Source organism: Coregonus clupeaformis, chromosome 12, assembly GCF_020615455.1.
Source record: "Coregonus clupeaformis isolate EN_2021a chromosome 12, ASM2061545v1, whole genome shotgun sequence".
Lineage (NCBI taxonomy): Eukaryota > Metazoa > Chordata > Actinopteri > Salmoniformes > Salmonidae > Coregonus > Coregonus clupeaformis.
The window spans coordinates 57688893-57716659 of NC_059203.1; the positions used below are offsets into that span (position 1 = coordinate 57688893).

Consider the following 27767-nt stretch of genomic DNA (forward strand, 5'->3'; position numbering starts at 1 on the left):
GTAAAAATGTTGTGTCTTAGGTCAGTTAGGATCACCACATTATTTTAAGAATGTGAAATGTCAGAATAATAGTAGAGAGAATGATTTATTTCAGCTTTGATTTCTTTAATCACATTCCTAGTGGGTCAGAAGTTTACAGACACTCAATTAGAATTTGGTAGCATTGCCTTGAAATTGTTTAACTTGGGTCAAACCTTTCGGGTAAACTTCCACAAGCTCCCCACAATAAGTTGGGTGAATTTTGGCCCATTCCTCCTGACAGAGCTGGTGTAATGGAGTCAGGTTTGTAGGCCTCCTTGCTCTGTCACGCTTTTTCAGTTCTGCCCACAAATGTTCTATAGGATTGATGTCAGGGCTTTGTGATGGCCACTCCAATACCTTGACTTTGTTGTCCTTAAGCCATTTTGCCACAACTTTAGAAGTATGCTTGGGGTCATTGTCCATTTGGAAGACCCATTTGCGACCAAGCTTTAACTTCCTGACTGATGTCTTGAGATGTTGCTTCAATATAGCCACATAATTTTTTTTCCTCATGATGCCATCTATTTTGTGAAGTGCACCAGTGCCTCCTGCAGCAAAGCACCCCCACAGCATGATGCTGCCACCCCTGTGCTTCACGGTTGGGATGGTGTTCTTCGGCTTGCGCGCGACCCCCTTTTTCCTCCAAACATAACGATGGTCATTATGGCCAAACAGTTCCATTTTTGTTTCATCAGACCAGAGGACATTTCTCCAAAAAGTACGATCTTTGTCCCCATGTGCAGTTGCAAACCGTAGTCTGGCTTTTTTATGGCAGTTTTGGAGCAGTGGCTTTTTCCTTGCTGAGCGGCCTTTCAGGTTATGTTGATATAGGACTTGTTTTACTGTGGATATAGATACTTTTGTACCTGTTTCCTCCAGCATCTTCACAAGGTCCTTTGCTGTTGTTCTGGGATTGATTTGCACTTTTCGCACCAAAGTAAGTTCATCTCTAGGAGACAGAACGCGTCTCATTCCTGAGACATTTAAATGTCTTGGAATGGCCTAGTCAAAGCCCAGACCTCAATCCAATTGAGTATCTGTGGTATGACTTAAAGATTGCTGTACACCAGCGGAACCCATCCAACTTGAAGGAGCTGAAGTAGTTTTGCCTTCAAGAATGGGAAAAAATCCCAGTGGCTAGATGTGCCAAGCTTATAGAGACATACCCCAAGACACTTGCAGCTGTAATTGCTGCAAAAGGTGGCTCTACAAAGTATTGGGGGTGAATAGTTATGCACGCTCAAGTTTTCTGTTTTTTTTTTCATATTTCTTGTTTGTTTCACAATGGTAGGCATGTTGTGTAAATCTAATGATACCAACCCCCAAAAAATCCATTTAAAATCCAGGTTGTAAGGCAACAATATAGGAAAAATGCCAAAGGGGGTGAATACTTTTGCAAGCCACTGTATGACATGAAAAGATGGCTGTCATCTATAATCAACTTGTCAGTTTGAGTGAAGTCAATGAGCTGTTTATTCTCATTACCAAATTACACATTTCCTACGCCATACAGTATATCAAAAAAATTGTTTGTTTAATATTTGGAAATCTTTTATGTTATTCAAACAAAGACATGTGTGAATGAAACTAGAGTGTTTATAAGGTCATATTTATACAGTTATCAATAATATTCTGTTCATCTCAAAACAGTGGCTGAAGTATACTGTAAGTCCAAGCCGAGTGTGTGTGTGTATGTGTGTGTGTGTTTGTGTGTGTGTGTGTGTGTGTGTGTGTGTGTGCATGCTTCTGTAAGTTTGTGTGTCTACACTGTAAGAAATTAAGAGTTGAAATTACTTTTTAAATGGTGTGCTTGTTCACCTAGGGGGACGTTCAGACCTCATTAAAACAAGGACACTACAAGACAGCGAGACAGTTACTTAGAACAGCACAGAGTTTGGCACGGCCGCTACTGTCCATAGAGGCCAGTGATGGAGACAGCTAAGGCCCAGCCATCTGTCTATAGCCCAGTCAGAACAAGCCAATCACACTAGATCTAGCCCTAACAGCATAACTATAACTAGATATTAATCCTGATTACTAACATTCATTCCTTTTCTGTTTAATTACTTAATGTGGGGTTGTAACTTCAAGAACTGTAATTATATATAATTAGCGCTATCAAGCATTCACGCTAGCACTGTATCACTCAGGGTTGCTACTACTCACGCTAACTCATTTGTCACTTATTCTGATGCAGTGGGTTAGCATTAGCGCAGGCTATGGGGAACACACTTGTATTAATGAAAGTAGTGATGGCTAAGTAGGGTATGTGCCTTGCCATTTTGACTGTGTCTCTATGGCTGGTTCAGATTGGCTTCCAAGTCAAATTAAAACAATTGTTGCGGCCAACTAATGGCCTTGACGAAATCTATTTAGACATATCCTTTGGTTTGGGTTCTATCACTGATGATGACATTCTAAATATTAAATGTTTATTGCAACATACATATAAGAAGATAGCAACGAAAGACTATCTAAGGCAGTGAGATGGTCAACTGAGACTACATTACACCACAAAATAATCTTCAAGATATGGCTCTTTTTATATCGCCCCATAATACTATGTTATTTAATCATATTAAACATATCATCGGTATAATATACTAGTACTCTACCTCTATAAACCAATGGGGGAACACATAAAGGATCCAATTGAAGCTAGATAGCCCAGATAGATAAACATCAATATACGGTTTTTCAGGGTGTCGGCTCATAAATGCCATCCTTTCCTCACCATTAAATGTATTAAACTCTCGCTGGGGGCCCATTACTTCCATATGTGGTGGCTTTTAAATGTTTTTTAGTCTAACAATGGTGGCCGAGTGACTTATGCTGCCCATTCTTCCCAGGCACCTTGAGATCGGCGAGGCGCTCTAGCCTCGTGTCAAATAAGAGATATGTTGGGATATAGCCGCGGGGCAGTCAGAGGGAGGTGCATACTAATGGTGGCATCTCATTGCTCGTCGTGCAGCGAGCTCTTAAGGTCCCCAGCAGAGCCGAAGCATCTCTGGGAGTGGACATGCTTTGAGTTAGAGCTCCTCGTTGAAGTAGTGCTCAGGGTCTGGTGGTTGCAAAGCCCAATATAGGCCTGATATAATGGGCTGACGGTGATTGGGAAATGACAGGATCTCTCTGTGTTATGAGAAGGGCTTTGTCATTCAATTGAGCACACCATCTTAATATCACACATCAGAAGTGAGCCAAAATGAATACATGAAATACTATCACATTCCTCAGTAAAAAGGTAATCAAACAGCCGTCTGAACTGCCCTAGCGACACCAAAACATCCAACTTCAGAGAGTTCTGGACATACGTGAGTTTCAAGTTAGGGGAAGCTAAAATAAAATCACAAAATAAATTACCTTCATAAAATATTGCATGCATCTATCATCGCATTTGCAAACTAATGTAAGATAGCCTACTATTCCTAATGTGATGAGTAGATTCGATAGTCATAAGTATGTAGATGGTAAAAATTACAGGGCCCAAAATCGACCAACTATCATTATCTTATTTTGGCTATTATTTTTTTTAAATCTAAAGCCTCGAGTTAATCTCACCATCAACATCCATCTGGAATTCATCTGTTGTGAAACTCATCTCTGCAATTCCAATTAATTGAATCACTATTACAGGCCACACTTCACAACACAAAGACGACAACGGAAATAAGGAACTCAGAATGAATACATTGAGGGTTGATCTGATCAAGCTATCAGTTCATCTCCCGGGGTAGGATGTGGAAAAATGGATGCCTGTATTTACTGTCATCTTGAATATTATAACCATAGTCTGTCAGAGATAGATTGCTTATGAGCAGATGTTAGATCGAGATATTCAACAAAGATCCCTCCAACCAGGCTGAACTGTAGTTGTGCTTATTGTGAATAGACCGTAAGTGCATAGACAAAGTGTAAGTAATATGTTTAGTAATACATCAAACGTTGCTAAAATATCACGTTTCTTCACTTGGAGAGATTGAAAAGGCAATAATTTTGATATAGCTGAATAGTATCCCACGCTCTCGATTCATAACTGAGTCTGCTGTCTTGACACCCTCAGGCAGTGAGGCAAGAGTTCACGCGTGGCTGGAGAAAGGGCCTTCACTAAGTTAGAAATAGAGGTGTTGCCACAAGAGATTTACTGACATCTTGCCGATGCCAACATTTCAATGTTGTCCATCACTCATACCTACTCATTAGTCAAGCCATGTAAAATAGGCCAACTTACTGTACAGCACAGTAAGTAAGTCAGCTGAGGTGTCACACTGACTATGCTCGAGTGAAAACCACGTGTCAGCATCGGGTGTGATGACCTAAGGGAGAGTGGAAAAGGGAGCGAGAAAGAGAGATTGAGAGGGGGGAGGGAGATATAGTGTGAGAGAGAGAAGGAAAGAGCGATAAAGAGAGAGAGAGGGAGTGAGAGAGGAAAAAAGGGAAGGGGAGTGAGATGGAGAAAGAGAGAAAAATGATAGGGAGGGGTGATTCTCTGAGGTGTGGGGTCCCCAGAGTGATGGCGTGAAAGGAGAAAGTAAATGAGTGCTCTGAGCCCAGCAGCAGACTGCTGCAAACAGAGGTTTCTCCACAGGGTTCTCCTTGGCAGTCAGTCCATCCTCTGACAATGCAAATAGTCTGGGTAACCATGATTAGCTGTTCAGTAGTCTTATGGCTTGGGGGTAGAAGCTGTTAAGAAGCCTTTTGGACCTAGACTTGGCGCTCCGGTACTGCTTGCCCTGCGGTAGCAGAGAGAACAGTCTATGACTAGGGTGGCTGGAGTTTTTGGACAATTTTAGGGTCTTCCTCTGACGCCGCCTGGTATGGAGGTCCTGGATTACTTACTTAGCTAGTGAATGCAGCTAGCTAGTTTAGCCTACTCAAACATCTAGCTCAAACAGAGAGGGATGCTATGTGAGGTAGCTGGCTGTGGCTATCCAACACTGGAACTCTTCCAAGTCAAGGTAAGCTTTTGGGTGTATTAATTTATTACCATGGGGCAAGCCGGCGTAACTGCTAAATTGCTTGCTGACTGTACTGCATGATTGTAGCGGGTTTACTAACGTGTTAGCTCTAGTAGCTATGTTGACTATGACATTAGCTAATATGGTGACAATTACACTGCCCTACCAAGCAAAAAGGCAGCAACTGCTCATTTGGTCGAAAATGAGTTAATGTCATTTTTGCTACATTAAATACATGCTTAATCATGTGGACAAGTAACCTGTATCCTGGGGGTCATGTTAGCAGTAACTGCATAAGGTTACTGTGAAACCAAGGTAAATAAAAGCAATTTTTCTCAGTTCCACACAATGAGCGGTTATGATATAAAGGTTTGGCTTGGAAAGGTTTTTTCGCCTGGTCACTGAGAGCTGATGTGTTGTGCACTGAAGTCCACAAGCGAAGGGAAAAGGTGAGACGAGGAGGGTGTGTAGATGAGAGAAGGAATTATATGCCACGTTCACGTGCTAGTCGGAACAAGGAAACTCTGAAATTTCCGACTTGCTAACTGGTTGAACGCAGCACGTGTGTAACTACAACCAGTTAGCAAGTCGGAAATTTCGAAGTTTCCTAGTTCCAACTAGCACGTGAATGCAGCAATACAATGAGCAAAGTGATCATGATATTTGTATGTGGCTGATAGAAAGTGAACTGTGTTTGCGTGTGATCAGGGGTGTATTCATCCCACTGATTCTGTTGAAAAACTTTTCTTAAATGTAAGCAAACGGAACAAAACGGGGATAAACATACCTGAATTTGTCCAATAGAAACTCTCGTTTGCAACTGTTGGACTAATGATTACACCCTAGATCAGCTAGATGCAAGTAAGAGTGTGCAAGGCAGTAATGAATGTGTCGCTGTCTGTCACCTTGATTACACAAAAATGTATCTTGATCTGTGCACCTACGTTGTAAACTTTAATTCATAGGCTAGGTTGATGTGTAGGCCTATATGGAAAATTAGAGTATCATGTAGTAGCATAAACCAATCGATGTTACATTGAGCTGGGTGAATGGAATATGAATGACAGTCATCCAATATCCTGTAATAGAAATAAGGCCATGCTCATGAAAAAAAAGAATAGTCCTCCCTCATCTTGGGGCCCGAGTGGCGCAGCAGTCTAAGGCACTGCATCGCAGTGCTAGTAGGGGTCACTACAGACCCAGGTTCGATCCCGGGCTGTATCACAACCAGCCGTGATCGGAGTCCCATAGGGCGGCGCACAATTGGCCCAGCGTCAGGAAGGTTTGGCCGGTGGGCTTTACAAGTAGGTCTTCATTGTAAATAAGAATTTGTTCTTAACTGACTTGCCTAGTTAAATAAAGGTTAAATAAAAAATTAATCTTAAACGGCACTGACCACCACTGGTGCGTGCATCTGTGTGTGCACAATGTGCATGCTTGAAAGTGTGCATGTTTGCAGCGTGTGTGTGTAACAGAACATTTCCCTGTTGCAGCCAAGAGAGCCTTACACAATCAGACATAACCCTTGGATTTAACCTGGCCTGGGTAAGAATGTTTTATTTATAAATCCTCTTTTTCATTAGAAAACCAAACGGCATCAGCTGTTCCAGGGCTCCCAAGTCTAATTTGTTTGTGACTTTTTTCTTGCAGAGGTAGAGTCTTAATGTCATCAGTCAGTGTATAAATAAAATGGTTTTCATTTGCTTTATCCCCCAACAGTGAGTGTCTTATAAAAAATGGTATTGCTCTCAGACAAAAAAAAAACTTTGTGACTATGAGCCCTCTCATGTAGGTGACCTAAGCTCGACATTCAAAGAAAAACGGGGCAGAGGGAATTATCCCAGGACTCTGTCTAGGAAACTGACTCTAGGTACATCTCTCTCTTATCTCCTAGTCCGAGACTCACAATGACAGCTACCTCGCCGACTCTAATTTATTCTGGATTTACTCAGGAGGTGATAATCCATTTATCTTCATAATAATGTGCTTGTTGGGGAGAGTGACACTTAATCAAGCTAGGATGAGGCCCTGTGGATCTTCGGTATCCACAGGGTACTGGTGGAGCTTCCCAACTTCGGTGGTGATGAACAACCCATTCGATTTGACTCTCCATTACGGCTTAGGTGTGAATTCTGGAGGCGGCTGTTAAAAGCCACACATGTTAAAGAAGCAGGGATCAGTTATGAACTATCCTGCCTATCTGATCAGCATTACTACTGTGTCTGGTTGAGACCTGTGAGTGTGGCGAGTAGTCATTTTCCGTCCATTTAAAGGAGATGGTCACTTTTGTCTAGGAGAGAGAAAGTGAGAGAGTGCCTGGAGCTCCTTTCCCTGTCAATTTCATACCAATGCAGCCCCCTCTCCACTTCCACCCCTCACCCGCCTGCCACGCTCAAATCAGAAATGCAATCAAGTCTGCGAGCCACACAAGAGCACTCAAATCATCACCAAGAACAAAAAAATAGACAAGACATTTAACCCCTTTACCCTCATCAGCCTTGCACAGACCAATAACACATGGCATTAATGCAACTGGGCTGTTGACAACCTATAATTCAAAAGTCCATTACTAATCCCAGAGCCCTTTGGCATTGGAGAGAAGGCTTCAAACTTCGGTTTCCCCCGAGTAGTAAACATATGTCACATCAAAATGACAGGCTTCAGCCATGCTTCTAGTGATTGGTTTTGATTTGTTTTCAGCCAGAGCTCGACTTGAAGAGGTAATAATGGAGACAAATTTGGGAGCAGATTTCCAAGAGATGCGCAAAGGGACGGAGAACGCAACAGTTCAGAAACTCCCTGGCCACACTCCCTCTGTAGTCACTCTGACAACAGCGACAAATCAACAAACATGTCACATCACAGTGGTGTTTACTTGTACCTTTTACACTAGATACTGCTTTTGTAGCGGGAGGGAACGAGATGTGTAAAAAGGAGTCTAACCGTAGCTGCTACGGTGCAGCGGTGAGAGCCTATTGGACTCTACCGAAAGCCATGGCCTGTAGGTAGAGGCAGTACAACGCTCACATACACTGGTTACAGTATATCCCCTCTCTTGAGTAGTCTCGAAAACCCGACCCTAGGCAACACAGTGAATATAGGACTATTTTGGCATAAGAGGAACTAGGTCACTGCCTACGTCGATAAGAATAAATCTGGGGACTCTCCCAACAAGGCAGAAATGCCAGAACTTCACGATTCAAAACCAAAGTTTGCAGGCAAAACCTTTGCAGTGGTTTTAGTTAAGATAGTTGATGAAAACTAGAAACTTGCTAAATGTACTCATTAAAAATAACATCCATGATCTCCATCTTGCTAGCTACTATTTTGTGTTTTATTCAAGTGGATAAAGTATGGGCGTGAACGTTTAAATGTTAAAACGTGTCACGGTCGTTGATGAACGGGTCAGACCAAAGCATACATGTTTATTTATTAAACTAAACACACGAACAAAACAACGTAACGTGAAGTCCTCAGGCTAAACACAATACAAGCCTATACACGGAACAAGATCCCACAACTAATGATTGCAAACAGGCTACTTAAGTATGATCCCCAATCAGAGACAACGAGCGACAGCTGCCTCTGATTGGGAATCACACCCGGCCAAACATAGAAACACAATACCTAGAATGTAAACGTAGAAATAATAACATAGATCTCCACACCCTGACTCAACATACAAGAGTTCAATAAGTCAGGGCGTGACAAAACGTTAGGATTCTTAACTGTAAGACGAATTCCTAACCGAAAAACAGTGTTTTTTTGTTTTTTCCCACTTATTTAACAGTGCGGTTATCAAAAAACATATTATTTTCTGTGTTATAGTCGATAAAGGCCTGGAAAGTTGTATAATTCAAATAAAACCGGAGCGGAAGAAGCAAACTTTAGGCTACTTTGGTGAATTTGCAAGGCATGCAAGACAAGACATTGTGAAATGCAGATTACCAAAACATATGAACACGCGTCTGCCTGCCCCTCCTCTGTCTCCCTTGTGCTGGCCTGCCTGCCCTGTCTGTTCAGTCTTCGGTCTGTTGCGTGTAGAATATCTTAGCCTATTCATGTCGCTGGGATACAGAAGTATCTACGGGCCAGTCTTGCGAGCACGGGGTAGCCTACTCTTTGTTTTTGCCTCATAATATGAAATTACAGTAGGCTACCAATATCCTTTATCGATTACCCTTTTCAGACATAATGGAATGTGGCCCCTTGAAAGCGCCTCGGCTACGGCATGTTTGTTTGTCTGTCTGTTAAGGTAGGCTACACTACGGATTTTTAAATGCCTACAGGAAACCTTCTCTGGAGATATGAATGGGCATTTTACTTGTCTGTAAAGGAATGAAGGTCGGGTTTTCGAGACTCTCTTGAGAAGCGTCACCCATGCAAAACAGTAGAAACCTTCCCCATTGCCCTGAGAGACATATCCCACCGCTGACACCAGTTTAACACGCCATTTCGAGGGTTCAGAGAGTGAAACATCAACTAGGGAAAAATTAACACTCAATGATGGGAAGAGCATATGGAGCTCAAGAACATGACTTTGTTCCCTGAAGTCAACAATCATCAGTTCACGTGACAGTCAGGCATTAGCAATCAACCATCACAAACTTCAATCTGCACTTGTATAGGGCTGGTTTCCCGGACACAGATTAGGTCTAGTTCTGGACTAAAAAGCATTTTCTATGGAGAACTTCCATCGAAGCTCTTTTTTTGTCTAGAACTAGGCTTAATATCTGTAAAGCAAACTGGCCCTTACATTTTCAGTAGTTAAAAAGACAGACACCCATTCCAAGAATAGAACTGACCATAAAATGCCTCAGCACTGGCAAAGTAGTGGGAAAGTTGAGTTGAAAACCACGGGAGAAGGGCTTAGACCTGATAAGGCTTTAATACTCAGCGTGTCATCCGTGGCTTTCAAGAAATATGCAGAGGAGTTTGTTCTGTCTGAGAGACTTTGTGTGACTGCTCAGCCCCTTCTTAACTCCACCAACAGATATCCCATCCCAGGTAATATCCTGGAGCCCAACATGAGAAGAACCCCATGGCATTACAAAAGGAAGGAGAAGAAAACCAACACATACAAATCCACAGCTGAACCCATCCCCTCGGAATGGCACTCCTTTTGAAGCGGTGAAAGAGCTTTGGTAACAAGGAGGACGGCTCACACTGATGGGGATGACCCATGAGCGGCAGAGGGAAAAAGGAATGAGTGCAGACTTTCTTCCTTCATTATCCCTCCTGTGAATTTTAGGGACTTTTTGGGGAGTAAAAATGTATACCCATTCAAAATCCTATTTTCCCTAACCTTTAACCTAACCCTAACCCCCAGCCATAACCCCAAAACCTTAACCCTAACCTTAACCCCAAGGCTAAGGTTAGTAATCAGTCTCAAGTCAAAGTCGAGTCCCAAGTCTCAAGTTATTTTATTTTCTTTGAAGTTGAGTCTCAAGTCATGTGACTCAAGTCCACACCTCTGGAAAACATGTACACACACACACACACACACACACACAGTGATGCCCCAATTTCCTTTGATTAGACACTCCTATCCTGATGACATGGATAAGAAGGCAGATGGCGGTTTCCTGTTTGTTGATTTATTTATACCGCCCTTTAAAAAATATATCTATATCTGAAGTGTCCTGTTTTGCTAGTCTCGTTCGAACCATCCAGATCTACAAGGTTACTGTTTTGCCATGCTGAAAACACAAGACTTTGATCATGTTGTTCTCTGCACTTCTGGTTTTCACACGACCTGAATTTGCACCAAAGGCTAAAAAATGCCTTTTGTGTGCAATCTGCAATTTGCTTTGCTCAGCAGTCAGCACAATAGACACAGAACAAGATACTTTGTTTGCAGCGATACATATAACAACCCTCTACTAAAGTACTAGCAGCCTGCGTCCCAAATAGAACACTAATCCCTAAATAGTACATCACTTTTGACCAGGGCCCATAGGGAGACCCATAAGGCTATGGTCAAAAGTAGTGCACTTTGTAGGCAATACGGGGGCATTTGGGACGCATCCGCAGTGTGTTCAAGTCCTAAGTGGATTAATGTCAGTCAGTGCCGTAACCCTAGTAGGCACCCCGTGGAGCCAGGGAGCTGACACTGACATCCCTACCATTGGTGATCAGTGAGGCGGACTGACAGGCGGCCTGATTGCCATTTGTCTTTGACAGGATCACTGTGGAGTGGCTGAGATTGTGTCACACCGCATCTCGGGTCTGCTCAGACATCAGCTGAGTGACGGAGATGTGGGGAAAGAAAGCGAGATGAGGGGGATGGAGAGAGTGAGAGAAAGGGAGTGAAAGAGGAGAAGAAATTAGGAAGGCTCGTTGTGTACCTGTGGGAACAGCTGCATCCATGGTGGGCCTCTCCCAAGTGTTGACTTGCTCCCAGGCGAAGCCATTGGTCCCCAGGGCCACACTGTAGCCACAGCTGCTGTAGTGCTCTTCAAATGAACAGCTGCCTGTAGGACACGATGAGAAGAGAAGAGAGAAGGGAAGGGTTGCATATGTCAACACGATTAAGCCAAATACTCACATCATTATTTCATCCCCGCTAAATAATGATGTTCCAGCGCATTAGGCTTTATGTTAGCCAGAAGCCATGGATTGAGAAAGCAAGACGAAACTCTGTCTAATTAAATGTACTCTTTGAGATGCGTGGTTTAATTGCAATGAGAGGATTCAAAGGGAATTCTTGGGGATTTTGTGCATTGGTTTGGTATTTTGTCAATTACACACATTTTAAGTGCTTTTGAGCTGCTTTTATGCGTGGATCGATTGATGAAAAGCTTGCTTTCAGGTTTTAATCAAATTTGTAAAATTGCATAAGCCAAGGACTAAACATTCATTGGCGGCTAATGACTTGCCTGAATGGGAAAATCAGGGCACAATAAAATGTTATTATTCCTTTAAAATTAAAGGGGAGTTTGTGTCAGTGGTCTTTTGTTAGACAGATTATTAATTTTGTTCCATTCTGAAAGGTCCCAAACATTTATCTCTACGTGGTCAATAAATCCAGTCTTCCTATTCGAAAACCCTAATCTCACTGCTGAGATTGAGGCTGTCCTAATATGGACACCGTACAAAACAAATAACTTTTCACTCTCCATATCAAAAGTGTCAAACAACCACGCGCGGTATCACGTCTCTCTCTGTTCTGATATTTTCCGACACAGAGGAGGGAGCGTAAAGAGACGAGAAAAACATGTCGAAGCCATTCATCTCCTCGAATTAATGTTGCCTACCAATTTGATATATTATTGATACGTTGCCCACAACAGATAAGCAACAGTTTCGATGATCAGTTAAAGCTCCTGCTACAACCTGCACCCACATCTGCTCCTAAGAGAGGAGCTAGCGTAAAAACAGGGGCTAATGCTAGTAGACGGTGTGATGTAATGGGGAGGTTTTTCAGCAGCTGTGTTTCTTTAGGCTCTCTGTCGAGACATTGTTTATGAAATCGAGTTTCACATGTAGCACTTTCATCAGTAAGGTTTTAATGAACAGAGAGGCATGTTAGAGTGTGTTCACAGTCTCTACATTTAAAGAGGATGTTGTTCACGGAAGAAGAAAAAAAAATAGCCTGAGAAGATAAGTCTTTGCACCTCAGGATTTAATTTGAGAATCAGGGCCCTGCAATTAATATTGCTGTCAGATTACAACTGTACTGTAATTAATTGAATATTTTTGCCATAGTGAGGTTGCTATCTTATGACAATACAATCAATAAAGAGCTCTTTGGAAATATCTGTTTTGAAATGTTCTCGTGGTAGAAAAGGTAAAGAAAATGGGGAAGTAGGCAACTGTACAGTACATTTAAATGTGAGTGATGATTGAATGTTTCATTTCTTACTGTAACCTTTACATATCTCTTTTTAAAGATAAGCTGTTTGGACAGATTTTCTTCAGGGCTAATTTGGTTCCGTGTTTTCTGTATAAATTGAGTATTAGTGCTGATAAACATGAACATACACATCCATCTTGTGATCATACTCAACCACCTCAGGGCCCAAGACCCTCTACCAATTCCAAAACATTCCAGTCTTTCATCCATTCCAGAGCCCCAATTGGACCCTTTGGATTATTATAACCTTACATTTGAGACCACTGTAATCCAAACTGACAGGGCCTACCATGTCATACACCAATGGGGACTAACTCAGCTAAAGTGTCTGTACTCTGTTCACTTAGACAAGATCTTAGTTAGCTCCCATTAAATTTACTGTCATCATCTAAGATTTAATTACAGCATTTACTAACATATGCATTTTTCCTGTATTTTCCCTCCCCGGCGGCATATTCGAGCTAGGCAGGCTAATAAACGGATCGGATGCTAAAGCTATTATTTCCACTCCAATAAGCATGCATAATAGCCAAATATAGCTTTAATTAATATAGCAATAAACTGAGATACAGAATATCAGGACAGTGTTTTGTCATGTAAAATGTGTCTCTCAATTTAGGACAAATGTGGCCTAACAAATGCCATGCAGCCATTTTCTTAGTTTCATTAGAGAATGCATGACTCAATAGGACAAATGTTTGTAGTCTTTTTTCTGCTTGAGTGGAAACAACAAACAACTTGCCAAAAGCCCCTCTCTAGTTGTCACTGTGTACCTGGAATGGCTCAGGAAAAAACACACACACAAATCAATGGATTCAATCCGTTTGGACAGGATTGAGAACACAAGAGGGAGCAGGCCGATTGAATGCGTGAGAGACACATACATTGTACACACACTCAACACACACACACACATAGATAGACTTCGCTTTCACTCACACACACGTCCCGTTTGAAATGAATCCAGCTTCGCCAGTCGTGCTGAATTAGACGAGAGAAGACAGATGAAAAGGCAGACAAAAGGCAGAGAGTGCTTCAAATACCACACACGGCTCATTCAATTTAGACACTCCCTCAACTCCTACTAATTCTACCTTTTCCGATTTGCAAACACATTTTAACCTCGGCAGCTCACTCCACACAATCCATTTCCCCAAGCCAATCTATCCCCATCCATCACCTTGTGGAGAGGGAAAAAAAAATAAGGCTGTAGGTAAGATAGATAAGCAGGCATCGGACAGAGGCTCTCCAAGCTCAATCAGGTCAGAGCTGGGTGATGTTTGGTGTTCAGGCACCAAACGGAAGAAGATGGGGAGAGACTACCTGGACTTGTCCAATAAGAAATGCTGGAGGATACACTTGCCTGGAAATGTCTCTACAACAAGCACTCTGGGTTCATGAGCGGTCAGTGACAGGCTTCAGGGACGGTAAGCAAACCTCTGGATACATACAACATTGGCAAAACATATTGAACTGTTAATGAGACAACGCTTTTTAGCTTTGTGTCTCTCTTCAGGCTTTGAAAGGCTCCCTTTTCAAACACAATAACGGTTTGTATGAATGGAACATACTCTCTTTGGAGATACATCACAGTTCACTGTGTATCAATAAATAATGGTCACTTTCTTAAGCATAACCTGGCTTAACTGCCATCTAGGCCACATGGCTAGTGAATACAGTCCTGTAAATTGTTAGTCCTGTATTGATCCGGTTCAAGGATCTGAATGTATGCTAGAGACTGTATCAACATTATCTTCTCATTAAATATGTTAACTTATCTCATGACTCTCTACCTCATCCATTCAGCTAATAAAGTAAACTGGTGTCAGAAGTGGGATCCGAACCCACTTAACGTAACAAACATTACACAACGTGTACATGTTTAAGAAGTTGCGTGAGTCATTCCAATGACGTACGAGACCAGTAAAAATACTCTTCCTCACAGACTTATGCAGGTTGTCAGTCGTTTTTTTATCCCTTCTCTGACGAGGTCTTTGCCTATTTGCATACTAATTCCACTTCAGAATTGCTCGACTAAAATGGCAGCTTTGCATTAATTACTCTCTTTCCCTCTCCTGTGTGAGTCAGGTGGTGTCCTCATAGGAGGCCAGTCCTTATCCCCTAATTCCAGGGATTGGAAGAACAGACGATACGGAAGACCACAAGAAATCTGCCTGAAAAGCTAGCTTCTTTCTGCCTTTAATACACAACAAGGCACCGAAACCTGTCCTTCTTTCAAACAAGAAATCCCTCACATAGCACTAGGCACAAGGATTATACTTTTCTATGAATTTCCAATGTTTCGGGGCCACAGAAGGCCAAAGGAAAAGATGTGAAGGCAGAAATGGATACAGTGTGTTTGTGTGTGTACCTGTATGACACTTCCCCACTGTCCTTGGGTCTGGCTGTGCTTGTAGGGGGGAGAAGAACAGTGTGTGTCCTTGGATGCTCGTTATTGGGCCTTCTGCGAAACACAGTGGGGGTTTTATAAAGCCAAGCCAGCAGAAAGCTCAGGCACAGGGGCCAGAGAGTTTGCCACCAGGTCACTCACCCACAGCCAATCAGAGCTCAGGCTAAAGGATGTGGAAACGCAGATGTTGTCTCTGTCTCTCTCACTCTGTCAGTGTCTTTTCCACATTTTTCACTTGTATCCCTCTTTTAATTCTGTTCAGTCAGACTCGAAAGAAATGCTCTCTCACTGTCTGTTCTTGCTCAGGCTGGTTAGAATTGAGAAATGTTTCACCACAGCACCCCAGATCATAAAATGTACCAATAAAAAAGATGAGTTAATACAAAAACGCATGTCATGCCTTTTTCTCCTCTTAGAAAAACGATTACAGTGGGCGAAAAAGTTCTACATGTAGTACAGCACGCTCTAGTATGCAACGATAAATGTATGTTTCTTGTGCTTTCATAGGGTGATACATTTAAATACATTTCGTCACACATACACTATATATACAAAAGTATGTGGGCACCCCTTCAAATTAGTGGATTTGGCTATTTCAGCCACACCCGTTGCTGACAGGTGTATAAAATCGATCACACAGCCATGCAATTTCCATAGACAAACATTGGCAGTAGAATGGCCTTACTGAAGAGATCAGTGACTTTCAACGTGGCACCGTCATAGGATGCCACCTTATAGGATGCCACCTTTCCAACAAGTAAGTTCGTCAAATGTCTGCCCTGCTAGAGCTGCCCCGGTCAACTTTAAGTGCTGTTATTGTGAAGTGGAAACGTCTAAGAGCAACAACGGCTCAGCCGCAAAGTGGTAGGCCACACAAACTCACAGAACAGGACTGCCGAGTGCTGAATCGCGTAGCGAGTAAAAATCGCCTGTCCTCGGTTGCACTACCGAGTTCCAAACTGCCACTGGAAGCAACGTCAGCACAATAACTGTTCGTCAGGAGCTTCATGAATTGGGTTTCCATGGCCGAGCAGCCGCACACAAGCCTAAGATCACCATGTGCAATGCCAAGCGTCGGCTGGAGTGGTGTAAAGCTCCCCGCCATTGGACTCTGGAGCAGTGGAAACGCGTTCTCTGGAGTGATGAATCACACCTCACCATCTGGCAGTTCGACGGACAAATCTGGGTTTGGCGGATGCCAGGAGAACGCTACCTGCCCCAATGCATAGGGCCAACTGTAAAGTTTGGAGGAGGAGGAATAATGGTCTGGGGCTGTTTTTCATGGTTCGGGCTAGGCCCCTTAGTTCCAGTGAAGGGAAATCTTAACGCTTCAGCATAGAATGACATTCTAGACAATTATGTGCTTCCAACTTTGTGGCAACAGTTTGGGGAAGGCCCTTTCCTGTTTAAGCACGACAATGCCCCGTGCACAAGGCGAGGTCCACACAGAAATGGTTAGTCAAGATTGGTGTGGAATAACTTGACTGGCCTGCACAGAGCCCTGACCTGAACTCCATCGAACACCTTTGGGATGAATTGGAACGTGAACTGCTAGCCAAGCCTAATCACCCAACATCAGCGCCCGACCTCACTAATGCTCTTGTGGCTAAATGGAAGCAAGTCCCCGCAGCAATGTTCCAAAATCTAGTGGAAAGCCTTCCCAGAAGAGTGGAGGCTGTTATAGCAGCAAAGTTGGGACCAACTCCATATTAATGCCCATGATTTTGGAAGATGTTCAACGAGCAGGTGTCCACTTACTTTTGGTAATGTAGTGTTTCACTACTATGCAAACACACACGCCATGTAACAATTTGCACATTTTATGAAAAATATTATTCACCATAATTGTCTCCTCCAAGTACGAGTCCTTAAAAATAACACCAACGGTTATGCCCAATGTGATTCATTAAGCCCACCTTCTGTTACAGTAATGACCTACAGTGTCTCTTTGTCACACTCTAAATGTTAGCGTCTGACTCCTCTTCACCCCGCGCCCTCAGAGATGAGCCGTCACTCAGCAAATTAGCCGCGGCAAGCACCCGTCACACCACTGTCATCCATCTCTGCCTGCCCATATCTCCTCAGCCTCTTAAAAATAACTCTGTTCACGGCCCAACCACACCCCCATACCCCCACACCCTCCTTTTAGCCACTGCCACCACCCTGTCACCCAAGCGCTTGAAGAAGATGCGCGCTGGCATCAGAGGGATGCTAAAGCCTCGTTTAAGAGCTCAGTGCCCCAGGCAGAAAACGGGTTAGCCCTGGGCTCATTACAGACCTCACACTCAGTCAATAAGATTTCAGTGCAGCAGAGTGACTAACCTTGCCTCACCCAGGCTCCTTGCTAACGTGACGATATTTAATACTAGGGCAATGATGGCAGATGCTAGGCGGTAGTGTCAGAGTAAAATGTGAAGATATTTAATGATTCTGTGGCAGATGAATAGCATGACAATGGGCCTCAGGATCTCGTCACGGTATCTCTGTGCATTAAAATATCTGGAAAACAACAACATAGGACACGTGAGAGTTAGAAATTACTGCTTGTGGTGTTGTGTAGGTTGCTAGCTATGACTACTACCCTACAACCTCTGCTATGTTGGAAGTTGCTAACTTCAGTGCTGCTAATAGATAGCAACTATAAAATGCTGTGGAATTTTCGGGAGAGGACTGCTATAGTGAGGACTCCTGCTTCAGTGCTGTGGAGTAACATTTACATTTACATTTTAGTTATTTAGCAGATGCTCTTATCCAGAGTGACTTACAGTTAGTGAGTGCATACATTTTCATACTGGTAAGTATGAAAGATAAGAGTAAGATGCTATGCAGTAGCTCCATCGCTAAAAAATATGAATGTTTACATTCAATACCACAGTGACCACACCAGTGCCATTCCTACCATATTCATAAGAAAACTGCCTCTCTTAGCCAGGTGATCCATGGCTGTTATTTACCATAACTATCCTCTCCTGCACACTGAATACTGAATTATTTAGCTAATTGATTAGCAGGCCAACAAAGCTAAATTATTAAGGAGGTTGCTGAAAGCAAGTCCTGCTTAGGGGCTGTAGCGCCACAGACTGAACCCTAGCTGGACGTGTTCAAATACACACACAAAACACACACACACACACACACACACACACATCCTCTACCACCACTGACATTCTCCAGGTCCCTTTTGTTATTTTCTCTTTAAAACTAAAGTTTAATCTTGGCAAAGAAAAAGCCTTCGCTGTCGGATATTAAGGCATTCAAATGTACATTAAAGGGGAAATCTGACAGTACATTTTCGATGCTTTAACATGGCTTTTGTCAGACTGGTTGATCATAGCAACTCACCACTTCTAACTGAGCCATCTCTCTCTCTCTCTCTCTCTCTCTCTCTCTCTCTCTCTCTCTCTCTCTCTCTCTCTCTCTCTCTCTCTCTCTCTCTCTCGCTCAGATAGTCCTTTCTCTCTCTCTTTCTCTCCCTCTCTCTTTCTCTCAATCTCTCTCTTCCGCCCCCTAGTCTTGGCAAGTCTTTGAAAGGGGATTTGAGGGCCTGTCTTTGGAGACAGCAAGCTGATACGGCGGAGGGTTTTTCCTCCCACTGACACTGTAGAGCTGGAGACAGCTCAGGCAGTTTCAAGCGACCCGAGACTGTGTGTGTATGTGTGTTTGTGTGTGCTGCCGAGGAGCTGAGCTCTCATTCATATTCCTCCGGATAGATCCGCCAAGCGACTCTCCATTTTCAGCTGCCTCCACAACCCAAGAGAGGGAGGAGGGAGAGGGAGAGGGGGTGTCACAGTGGACTACACTGGGTCACAGCCTATGCCAGGGGTACCTTGGCTGTGCAGAGACATTTGAGAGTCAGGCCTATAAATAAGAGCTGAGCTATGGTGCTCAAGAAGTCTCCAAAAGGGAACTAGCCAGAAGAGAATGGAAAGTTGAGGTAAGTCCTATAAAAATCTCCCACAGAGAAGAAAGAAAGAGTAAAAAAAGGATAAAGACACCAGGAGCTCTCAGTCAAAGTTCATGGTAAAGTTAGCATACTTTCTTTAGAAGTTAAAGAAACACAAATTAGAATGTACTGCTTTTGAGTGGCTCTACTGCAACATAGCTGAGGCATATACATTTTACATTTTAGTCATTTAGCAGACGCTCTTATCCAGAGCGACTTACAGTTAGTGAGTGCATGCATACATTTTCTTTTTCATACTGGGAAACGAACCCACAACCCTCGCCGTTGCAAGCGCCATGCTCTACCAACTGAGCTACACGGGACTGTGTGTATTCCCAACCTGTCACAGAGTCACTGGTCACTAAATCTGTGCAGAATGTGTAATACGTTTTGCTCACTGTCTCTTAGAAAGGGGTAGAAATTGGGAATCCCTTGTTTTTAAAAACAAGACTCCAACTCCTAAACAGTAAACACAGGGACAACAAGGACACAAAATGACAGGTTATTGTACTGTATGCTGATTTCGTTCCTCATGCCCCATTCGTCCTGTGATCGGCGGGATTATGGCAGTAATTGGGTTTCTTAAGTAGCCGTCCTACCACTTACGGACTCCATACAGACTAAATAATTAAATAAACAGAGTCCGAGTGAACTAGTCCGATGGAGGTAGTGGGGCTGAGGCTGGGGGGATCAAGTGGCTGAGGCGGGGGGATCTTGACAGGGACTGGCCCTGGGCGGCTGACCCCGGTGCATGCTGGGGCTTGGGGAGGAGGGTGGTGAGCCTTGACTGGCCACGCTCTCAGGTCCTCATTAGAGCAGGCAGCAGGTACATCCCCTTTCTAGGGGATTAGCTATGGGCTGTCACTCTCTATCTTTCTCTCTCTCTCGCCACCTCTTGGACTGTGTCTCTCTCGCGCTACCTCTCTCACTGCCTCTCTCTCTCACTGCCTCTCTCTCTCACTGTCTTTCTCTATCTCTCTGTTCTCCCCTGGTCTAATTTGAGTCTGTCTCTCCTGCTATCTTTCTCCTCTCCCTCCTACTCTTTTGTCAATATCTCTCTTTCCCTCCCTCTCTTTCTTCCTTATCTATTTTTCTCTCCGTCTCTCCTTTCTTATTTGACTCTTACTCTCTCTCCTGTCTTTCTCTTTCTCTCTACTTCCTCATCTCATTTATTTTTCTGCCCTTTTCACTCTCACTGTCTGAGCACTTGTAATATTTATATACTGTCTGCACTATACCTTCATAACAACACTATTGTACAGATGTAGGATCTTAATTTGATCACTATTGTGTTGCTGAGAATGTTCATGCACAGCAGGAAATGCAAACTTGTAGTGTAGGTTTAAAAAGGCATCTAACGTTTGTAATTTCCACTTTAAAATGTCAGACTTAATTTGCCCTAACGAAAAATATATCAACCTTTTTTTCCATTAAATATAATCCACATAATAATTCACATTTCCTGTAACTGCAGGATAATTTTCCTGCTGTAGCAAACTGGCTCAAATTCAGATCCTACATCTGTATGCTCTAAGTATACTGTTTACCTCTCACTTAGCCAAGGGCCTATTGGCAGCTGCTTTGAATCCTGCCTTGAACTACCTCTAACTTCCTTCATACTGAATGCAGAGACATAAAAAAGGTATCCATGAGTTCATCTGACTCGGGGAAAGTAGATCAAAATCCCAAAGTATCCCTTTAAAGATTTTGTACAATTAATTTGGCCCTCACCTCACTCTGCAGCAAGAGCACAATGATCCATGTAATTATTATCTATGATTGATGTCAGGGCGGCAAGGAGCACCACTTACACACATACAAACACAAACACACACTTATTCATAGACATGTTCAATGTCACACTCTGCAAATGCTTGCCTGAAAGATGATGAACTGGGAGTCTCCCCAAAAAGATTGGTGTAAAATCTTCAATCAGAGGATGCTGCGTTCCAATATGGGTTCCGAATTTTGCCCTCTCTGCGACTCTGCTCAAAGTGTGCATGTGTGTGTGATAGTATGCAAGTATGCATGCAGGTATGTGAGTGTGTACCTTTCTATTCGTATAAGTTATTTATATTATGCGGCTCTCACAAGGGCCTGTAGACCCCAGGGTTTCCCAAAGTCGGTCCTGCAAGATTGAATTGACAATAGTCTGATGGGTGAGAACATTATCAATTGTTAAAATGTTTATGAAGAAGAATCTGATTAATATTGCAGCTTGGAATTGACACAGAGGCAGTGAAATGAAACAGAGTGCCACAAAGTGACTTTTGCAAATGTTCCTACATAGTCACAAGAAGGTCAGATGTTTTGATGTATTTATAGTATCAGAAAGAGCAGATTCTGCAGTTTCCAAATCACCTACCCTTGCCAAACAACTCTCAAAATATACAGTGGGGAAAAAATGTATTTAGTCAGCCACCAATTGTGCAAGTTCTCCCACTTAAAAAGATGAGAGAGGCCTGTAATTTTCATCATAGGTACACGTCAACTATGACAGACAAAATTAGAAAAATAAATCCAGAAAATCACATTGTAGGATTTTTAATTAATTTATTTGCAAATTATGGTGGAAAATAAGTATTTGGTCACCTACAAACAAGCAAGATTTCTGGCTCTCACAGACCTGTAACTTCTTCTTTAAGAGGCTCCTCTGTCCTCCACTCGTTACCTGTATTAATGGCACCTGTTTGAACTTGTTATCAGTATAAAAGACACCTGTCCACAACCTCAAACAGTCACACTCCAAACTCCACTATGGCCAAGACCAAAGAGCTGTCAAAGGACACCAGAAACAAAATTGTAGACCTGCACCAGGCTGGTAAGACTGAATCTGCAATAGGTAAGCAGCTTGGTTTGAAGAAATCAACTGTGGGAGCAATTATTAGGAAATGGAAGACATACAAGACCACTGATAATCTCCCTCGATCTGGGGCTCCACGCAAGATCTCACCCCGTGGGGGTCAAAATGATCACAAGAATGGTGAGCAAAAATCCCAGAACCACACGGGGGGACCTAGTGAATGACCTGCAGAGAGCTGGGACCAAAGTAACAAAGCCTACCATCAGTAACACACTACGCCGCCAGGGACTCAAATCCTGCAGTGCAAGACGTGTCCCTCTGCTTAAGCCAGTACATGTCCAGGCCCATCTGAAGTTTGCTAGAGTGCATTTGGATGATCCAGAAGAGGATTGGGAGAATGTCATATGGTCAGATGAAACCAAAATATAACTTTTTGGTAAAAACTCAACTCGTCGTGTTTGGAGGACAAAGAATGCTGAGTTGCATCCAAAGAACACCATACCTACTGTGAAGCATGGGGGGTGGAAACATCATGCTTTGGGGCTGTTTTTCTGCAAAGGGACCAGGACGACTGATCCGTGTAAAGGAAAGAATGAATGGGGCCATGTATCGTGAGATTTTGAGTGAAAACCTCCTTCCATCAGCAAGGGCATTGAAGATGAAACGTGGCTAGGTCTTTCAGCATGACAATGATCCCAAACACACCGCCCGGGCAATGAAGGAGTGGCTTCGTAAGAAGCATTTCAAGGTCCTGGAGTGGCCTAGCCAGTCTCCAGATCTCAACCCCATAGAAAATCTTTGGAGGGGAGTTGAAAGTCCGTGTTGCCCAGCGACAGCCCCAAAACATCACTGCTCTAGAGGAGATCTGCATGGAGGAATGGGCCAAAATACCAGCAACAGTGTGTGAAAACCTTGTGAAGACTTACAGAAAACGTTTGACCTGTGTCATTGCCAACAAAGGGTATATAACAAAGTATTGAGAAACTTTTTGTTATTGACCAAATACTTATTTTCCACCATAATTTGCAAATAAATTCATTAAAATCCTACAATGTGATTTTCTGGATTTTTTTTCTCATTTTGTCTGTCATAGTTGACGTGTACCTATGCTGAAAATTACAGGCCTCTCTCATCTTTTTAAGTGGGAGAACTTGCACAATTGGTGGCTGACTAAATACTTTTTTTTCCCCACTGTAACTTTTGGGCAGATTAGATGCAGCTCCCTGCTTGCACTCGCATCACTCAATGTACAGTAATGTATTTAAACTGTGGGTGGCACTGTGTGCTCTTTTCGAAGGATGGGTCCCAGTCTCTCGGGGGCCCTGGGATCCGGTGGAACAGGGGTGGTGTGCCGGTCACTGGCATGAAATCCCAACTTGGGTTGGGGGGGGGGGGGTGGGGGGGGGGGGGGTTAGCGGGTGGAATAGTGGAGAACAATTGGAGGCCTACTTAGTAGCAATGCAAATATCATGGTCCCGCTATATGGACACTCAATTACTATGGCACTTTTTAATGGTAATTTAAATATTGGAAATGTTACCATTATTAGCATGTTTTAACCACTCCTACAAAAACGGTAGGTTATCAGACACTTAACAAGAAGGCCTGATTTCATTATTACTGAAACAGGATCCAAGTGGTAAATATAAATATCCGGTCCATTTAAACAATTGGAGGCCCCTTACACTTCAGTGTTGTGATGCAAAAATTCTAGCAAAATGCATAGCACATAGAATAAAAAAAGGTATTGTCAAATATTATTCATCCTAATCAGACAGGTTTTTTACATGGATGATACATTGGAGATAATATAAGACAAGTATTGGAGACAATAGAACACTATGAAAAATCTGGGAAACAAGGCCTGGTATTCATAGCTGACTTTGAAAAGGCTTTTGATAAAGTACGACTGGAATTTATATATACATGCCTGGAATATTTCCATTTTGGAGAATCTCTTATAAATGGGTTAAAGTTATGTATAGTAACCCTATGTTTAAAATAGTAAATAATGGGTACTTCTCAGAAAGTTTTAAACTGTCAAGAGGAGTAAAACAAGGTTGTCCACTATCGGCATATCAATGTATTATGACCATTGAAATGTTAGCTATTAAAATCAGATTCAACAATAATATCAAGGGGTTAGAAATCAAGTTCTTAAAAACAAAGGTGTCATTGTACGCTGCTGATTCATGCTTTCTTTTAAATACACAAATTCAAAGTCTATTTGTGGAAAAATCACCCTGATTAACTCTTTAGTCATATCCCAGATTACCTATTTGCTTATGGTCTTGCCTACACCTAGCAACCTGTTTTTTTATTATATGAGTAAAAAAATATTCCATTTTATTTGTAACGGCAAGCCAGACAAAATTAAACAGGCCTATTTATATAATGAATATGAATTTGTAGGGCATAAATTATTAAATATTACAGCATAAGTCCTCTCACTAAAGGCATCAGTCATACAAAAGTTATACTTAAATCCGAACTGGTTCTCTAGCAGATTAGTAAGAATGTCTCACCCCATGTTCAAGAATGGCCTTTTTCCTTTATTCTGCTCTACCCAAATATCTGCTCTACCCAAAATTACAACCAACTAATTGCAGCATTAACGCAAAAATGGAAGAGGCAAGTGGAAGAGGGAAAAACTAAGGAACTTGTCTGTTGGCCCTGCATTAAAGACCAAATTTGGTTGAAGAAAATTCTGATAAATAAAAAAGTATACCAGATTCATTTAAGGACCAAAACATTGACAGCTGTGCCATATAGACTGCTAAATAGTTGGGAAGAGATTTTCGATGTACCGCTTCCATGGCCCATGGGTTATGAACTGATACAAAAACAACGCAAAAATTCTAGCAACCAATAGAATGTTATATATATGGGATATATACTGTAATGTGTACGCTGGGAGTCGGGAAGCAAGTACAGGGAGTGAATTTTATAATAAATGAAACATGGAACAAAATAAGAAACACGAGTAGCGTACAGAAACACAGGAACAGGATCAATAATGCCTAGGGAAGGAACCAAAGGGAGTGACATATATTGGGGAGGTAATCAGGAAGGTGATTGAGTCCAGGTGAGTGTCATAATACCGCGCAGGTGCGCGTTACGATGGTGGCAGGTGTGAATGAGTAATGCGTAATAATGAGCAGACTGGCAACCTCGAACACCGGAGATTGGACAGATACAACCATCCCAGCTCTGCAGAATCTTTAGATTATTTGTTTTTGGTACTGTCCATATGTAGCTTGTTTTTGGTCGCAGGTCCAGGAATGGTTGAAGAAGTGTAAAATTTACCTGGAGATAATGCTGCAGATAGCACTACTGGGTGATCTGAAAAGTCATAACAATTGATCAATAATATAATAATACTTTTAGCAAAAATGTTTATCTTTAATTTACAATCTGTAGAAACTATGAGAATAGAAAAGTTCAGAACTTTTGTGAAACATCACAGCACAGTTTAAAAATATATGGCAAATAGAAAATGGATGGTGTTAAGAGATAGATGGGAGGGGTTGAGTGGTGCTGAAGGGTGGGATTAAAAACAACAGGATAACTAATGTAAAATATACTGTGTCCGTAAAATGTATATAGGTTCAAAACTTTTGTGAAACAGCACAGTTAAAAATATATGGCGAAATAGAAATCAAACTGGATGGTCTTCAGAGATAGATGCTAGGGGTTGATTGTAGCTGAAGGATGGGATTAAAAACAAACAAAAGATAACTATTGTAAAATACATTGTGTCCGTAAAATCTATATAGTATGTATAAGCTGGAAGTAGAAGCCTAAGTGTTGTTGTCCATTAGTTCAATACAATTAGGGGAGGGGTGGTAGGGTTAGGGGAAAATAATAAAGAAAAATATATATTTTTCAAGATATTTATATACAGTACCAGTCAAAAGTTTGGACACACCTACTCATTCAAGGGTTTTTGTTTATTTTAAAAAAAAATGAATAGAATAATAGTGAAGACATCAAAACTATGAAATAACACATATGGAATCATGTAGTAACCAAATAAGTGTTAAACAAATCAAAATAAATTTTAGATTTATATTCTTCAAAGTACCACCCTTTGCCTTGATGACAGCTTTGCACACTCTTCGCATTCTTTCAACCAGCTTCATGAGGAATGCTTTTCCAACAGTCTTGAAGGAGTTCCCACAAATGCTGAGCACTTGTTGGCTGTTTTCCTTCACTCTGCAGTCCGACTCATCCCAAACCATCTCAATTGGGTTGAAGTCGGGTGATTGTGGAGGCCAGGTCATCTGATGCAGCACTCCATCACTCTCCTTCGTCAAATAGCCCTTACAAAGCCTGGAGGTGTGTTTTGGGTCATTGTCCTGTTGAAAAAGAAATGATAGTCCCACTAAGCACAAACCAGATGGGATGGAGTATCGCTACAGAATGCTGTGGTAGACATGCTGGTTAAGTCTGCCTTGAATTCTCTCATAAATCACAGACATTGTCACCAGCAAAGCACCCCCACACTATCACACCTCCTCCTCCATGCTTCACGGTGGGAACCACACGGAGATCATCCGTTCACCTACTCTGCGTCTCACAAAGACACGGCAGTTGGAACCAAAAATCTCAAATTTGGACTCATCAGACCAAAGGACAGATTTCCACTGGTCTAATGTCCATTGCTCGTGTTTCTTGGCCCAAGCAAGTCTCTTCTTCTTATTGGTGACCTTTAGTAGTTACTTTGCAGCAATTTGACCATGAACTCAGTGAAGCATTTATTTGGGCTGCAATATGAGGTGCAGTTAACTCTAATGAACTTATCCTCTACAGCAGAAGTAACTCTGGGTCTTCCTTTCCTGTGGCGGTCCTCCTGCGAGCCAGTTTCATCATAGCGCTTGATGGTTTTTGCGACTGCACTTAAAGAAACTTTCAAAGTTCTTGACATTTTCCGGATTGACTGACCTTCATGTCTTAAAGTAATGATGGACTGTCGTTTCCCTTTGCTTATTTGAGCTGTTCTTGCCATAATATGGACTTGGTCTTTTACCAAATAGGGCTATCTTCTATATACCACCCCTACCTTGTCTTAACGCAACTGATTGGCTCAAACACATTAAGAAGGAAATAAATTCCACATATTAACTTTTAACAAGGCACACCTGTTAATAGAAATGCATTCCAGGTGACCACCTCATGAAGCTGGTTGAGAGAATGCCAACAGTGTGCAAAGATGTAATCAAGGCAAAGGGTGATTACTTTGATTACTTTTTTTGGTTACTATATTTTCCATTTGTGTTATTTCATAGTTTATTTCACAATTTAGAAAATTGTAAAAATAAAGAAAAACCCTTGAATGAGTAGGTGCGTCCAAACTTTTGACTGGTACTGTATATATATTTACAATAAAATATATGGGGGATTTGAAATGATGCAGACAATTACATTGATGGAAGCAACAATCTATCTGCAGTATTAAAGCTGATCTACCCCTTAACATGTTTTATATACATTGCCTTCGGAAAGTATTCAGACCCCTTGAATTTTTCCACATTTTGTTACGTTAAAGCCTTATTCTAAAATGGATTAAATTGTTTTATCCCCCTCATCAATCTACACACAATACCCCATAATGATAAAGCAAAAACAAATTTAAAAATATATATATATAACAAAAAAAAAATATATATATATATCACATTTACATAAGAATTCAGACCCTTTCCTCAGTACTTTGTTGAAGCACCTTTGGCAGCGATTACAGCATTGAGTCTTTTGGGTATGACGCTACAAGCTTG

General features: G+C 42.1%; 1 protein-coding gene across 1 annotated transcript in view; it reads right to left on the reverse strand.

The window, feature by feature from the left end:
- Nucleotides 1–27767, reverse strand: part of LOC121578298 (receptor-type tyrosine-protein phosphatase T-like) — a 510655-nt gene that overhangs the window by 379459 nt on the left and 103429 nt on the right. Inside the window, exon 2 of the mRNA XM_045223992.1 lies at nucleotides 11327–11452. Coding sequence (XP_045079927.1) covers nucleotides 11327–11452 — 126 coding nt within the window. The remainder of the gene's footprint in view (nucleotides 1–11326; nucleotides 11453–27767) is intronic.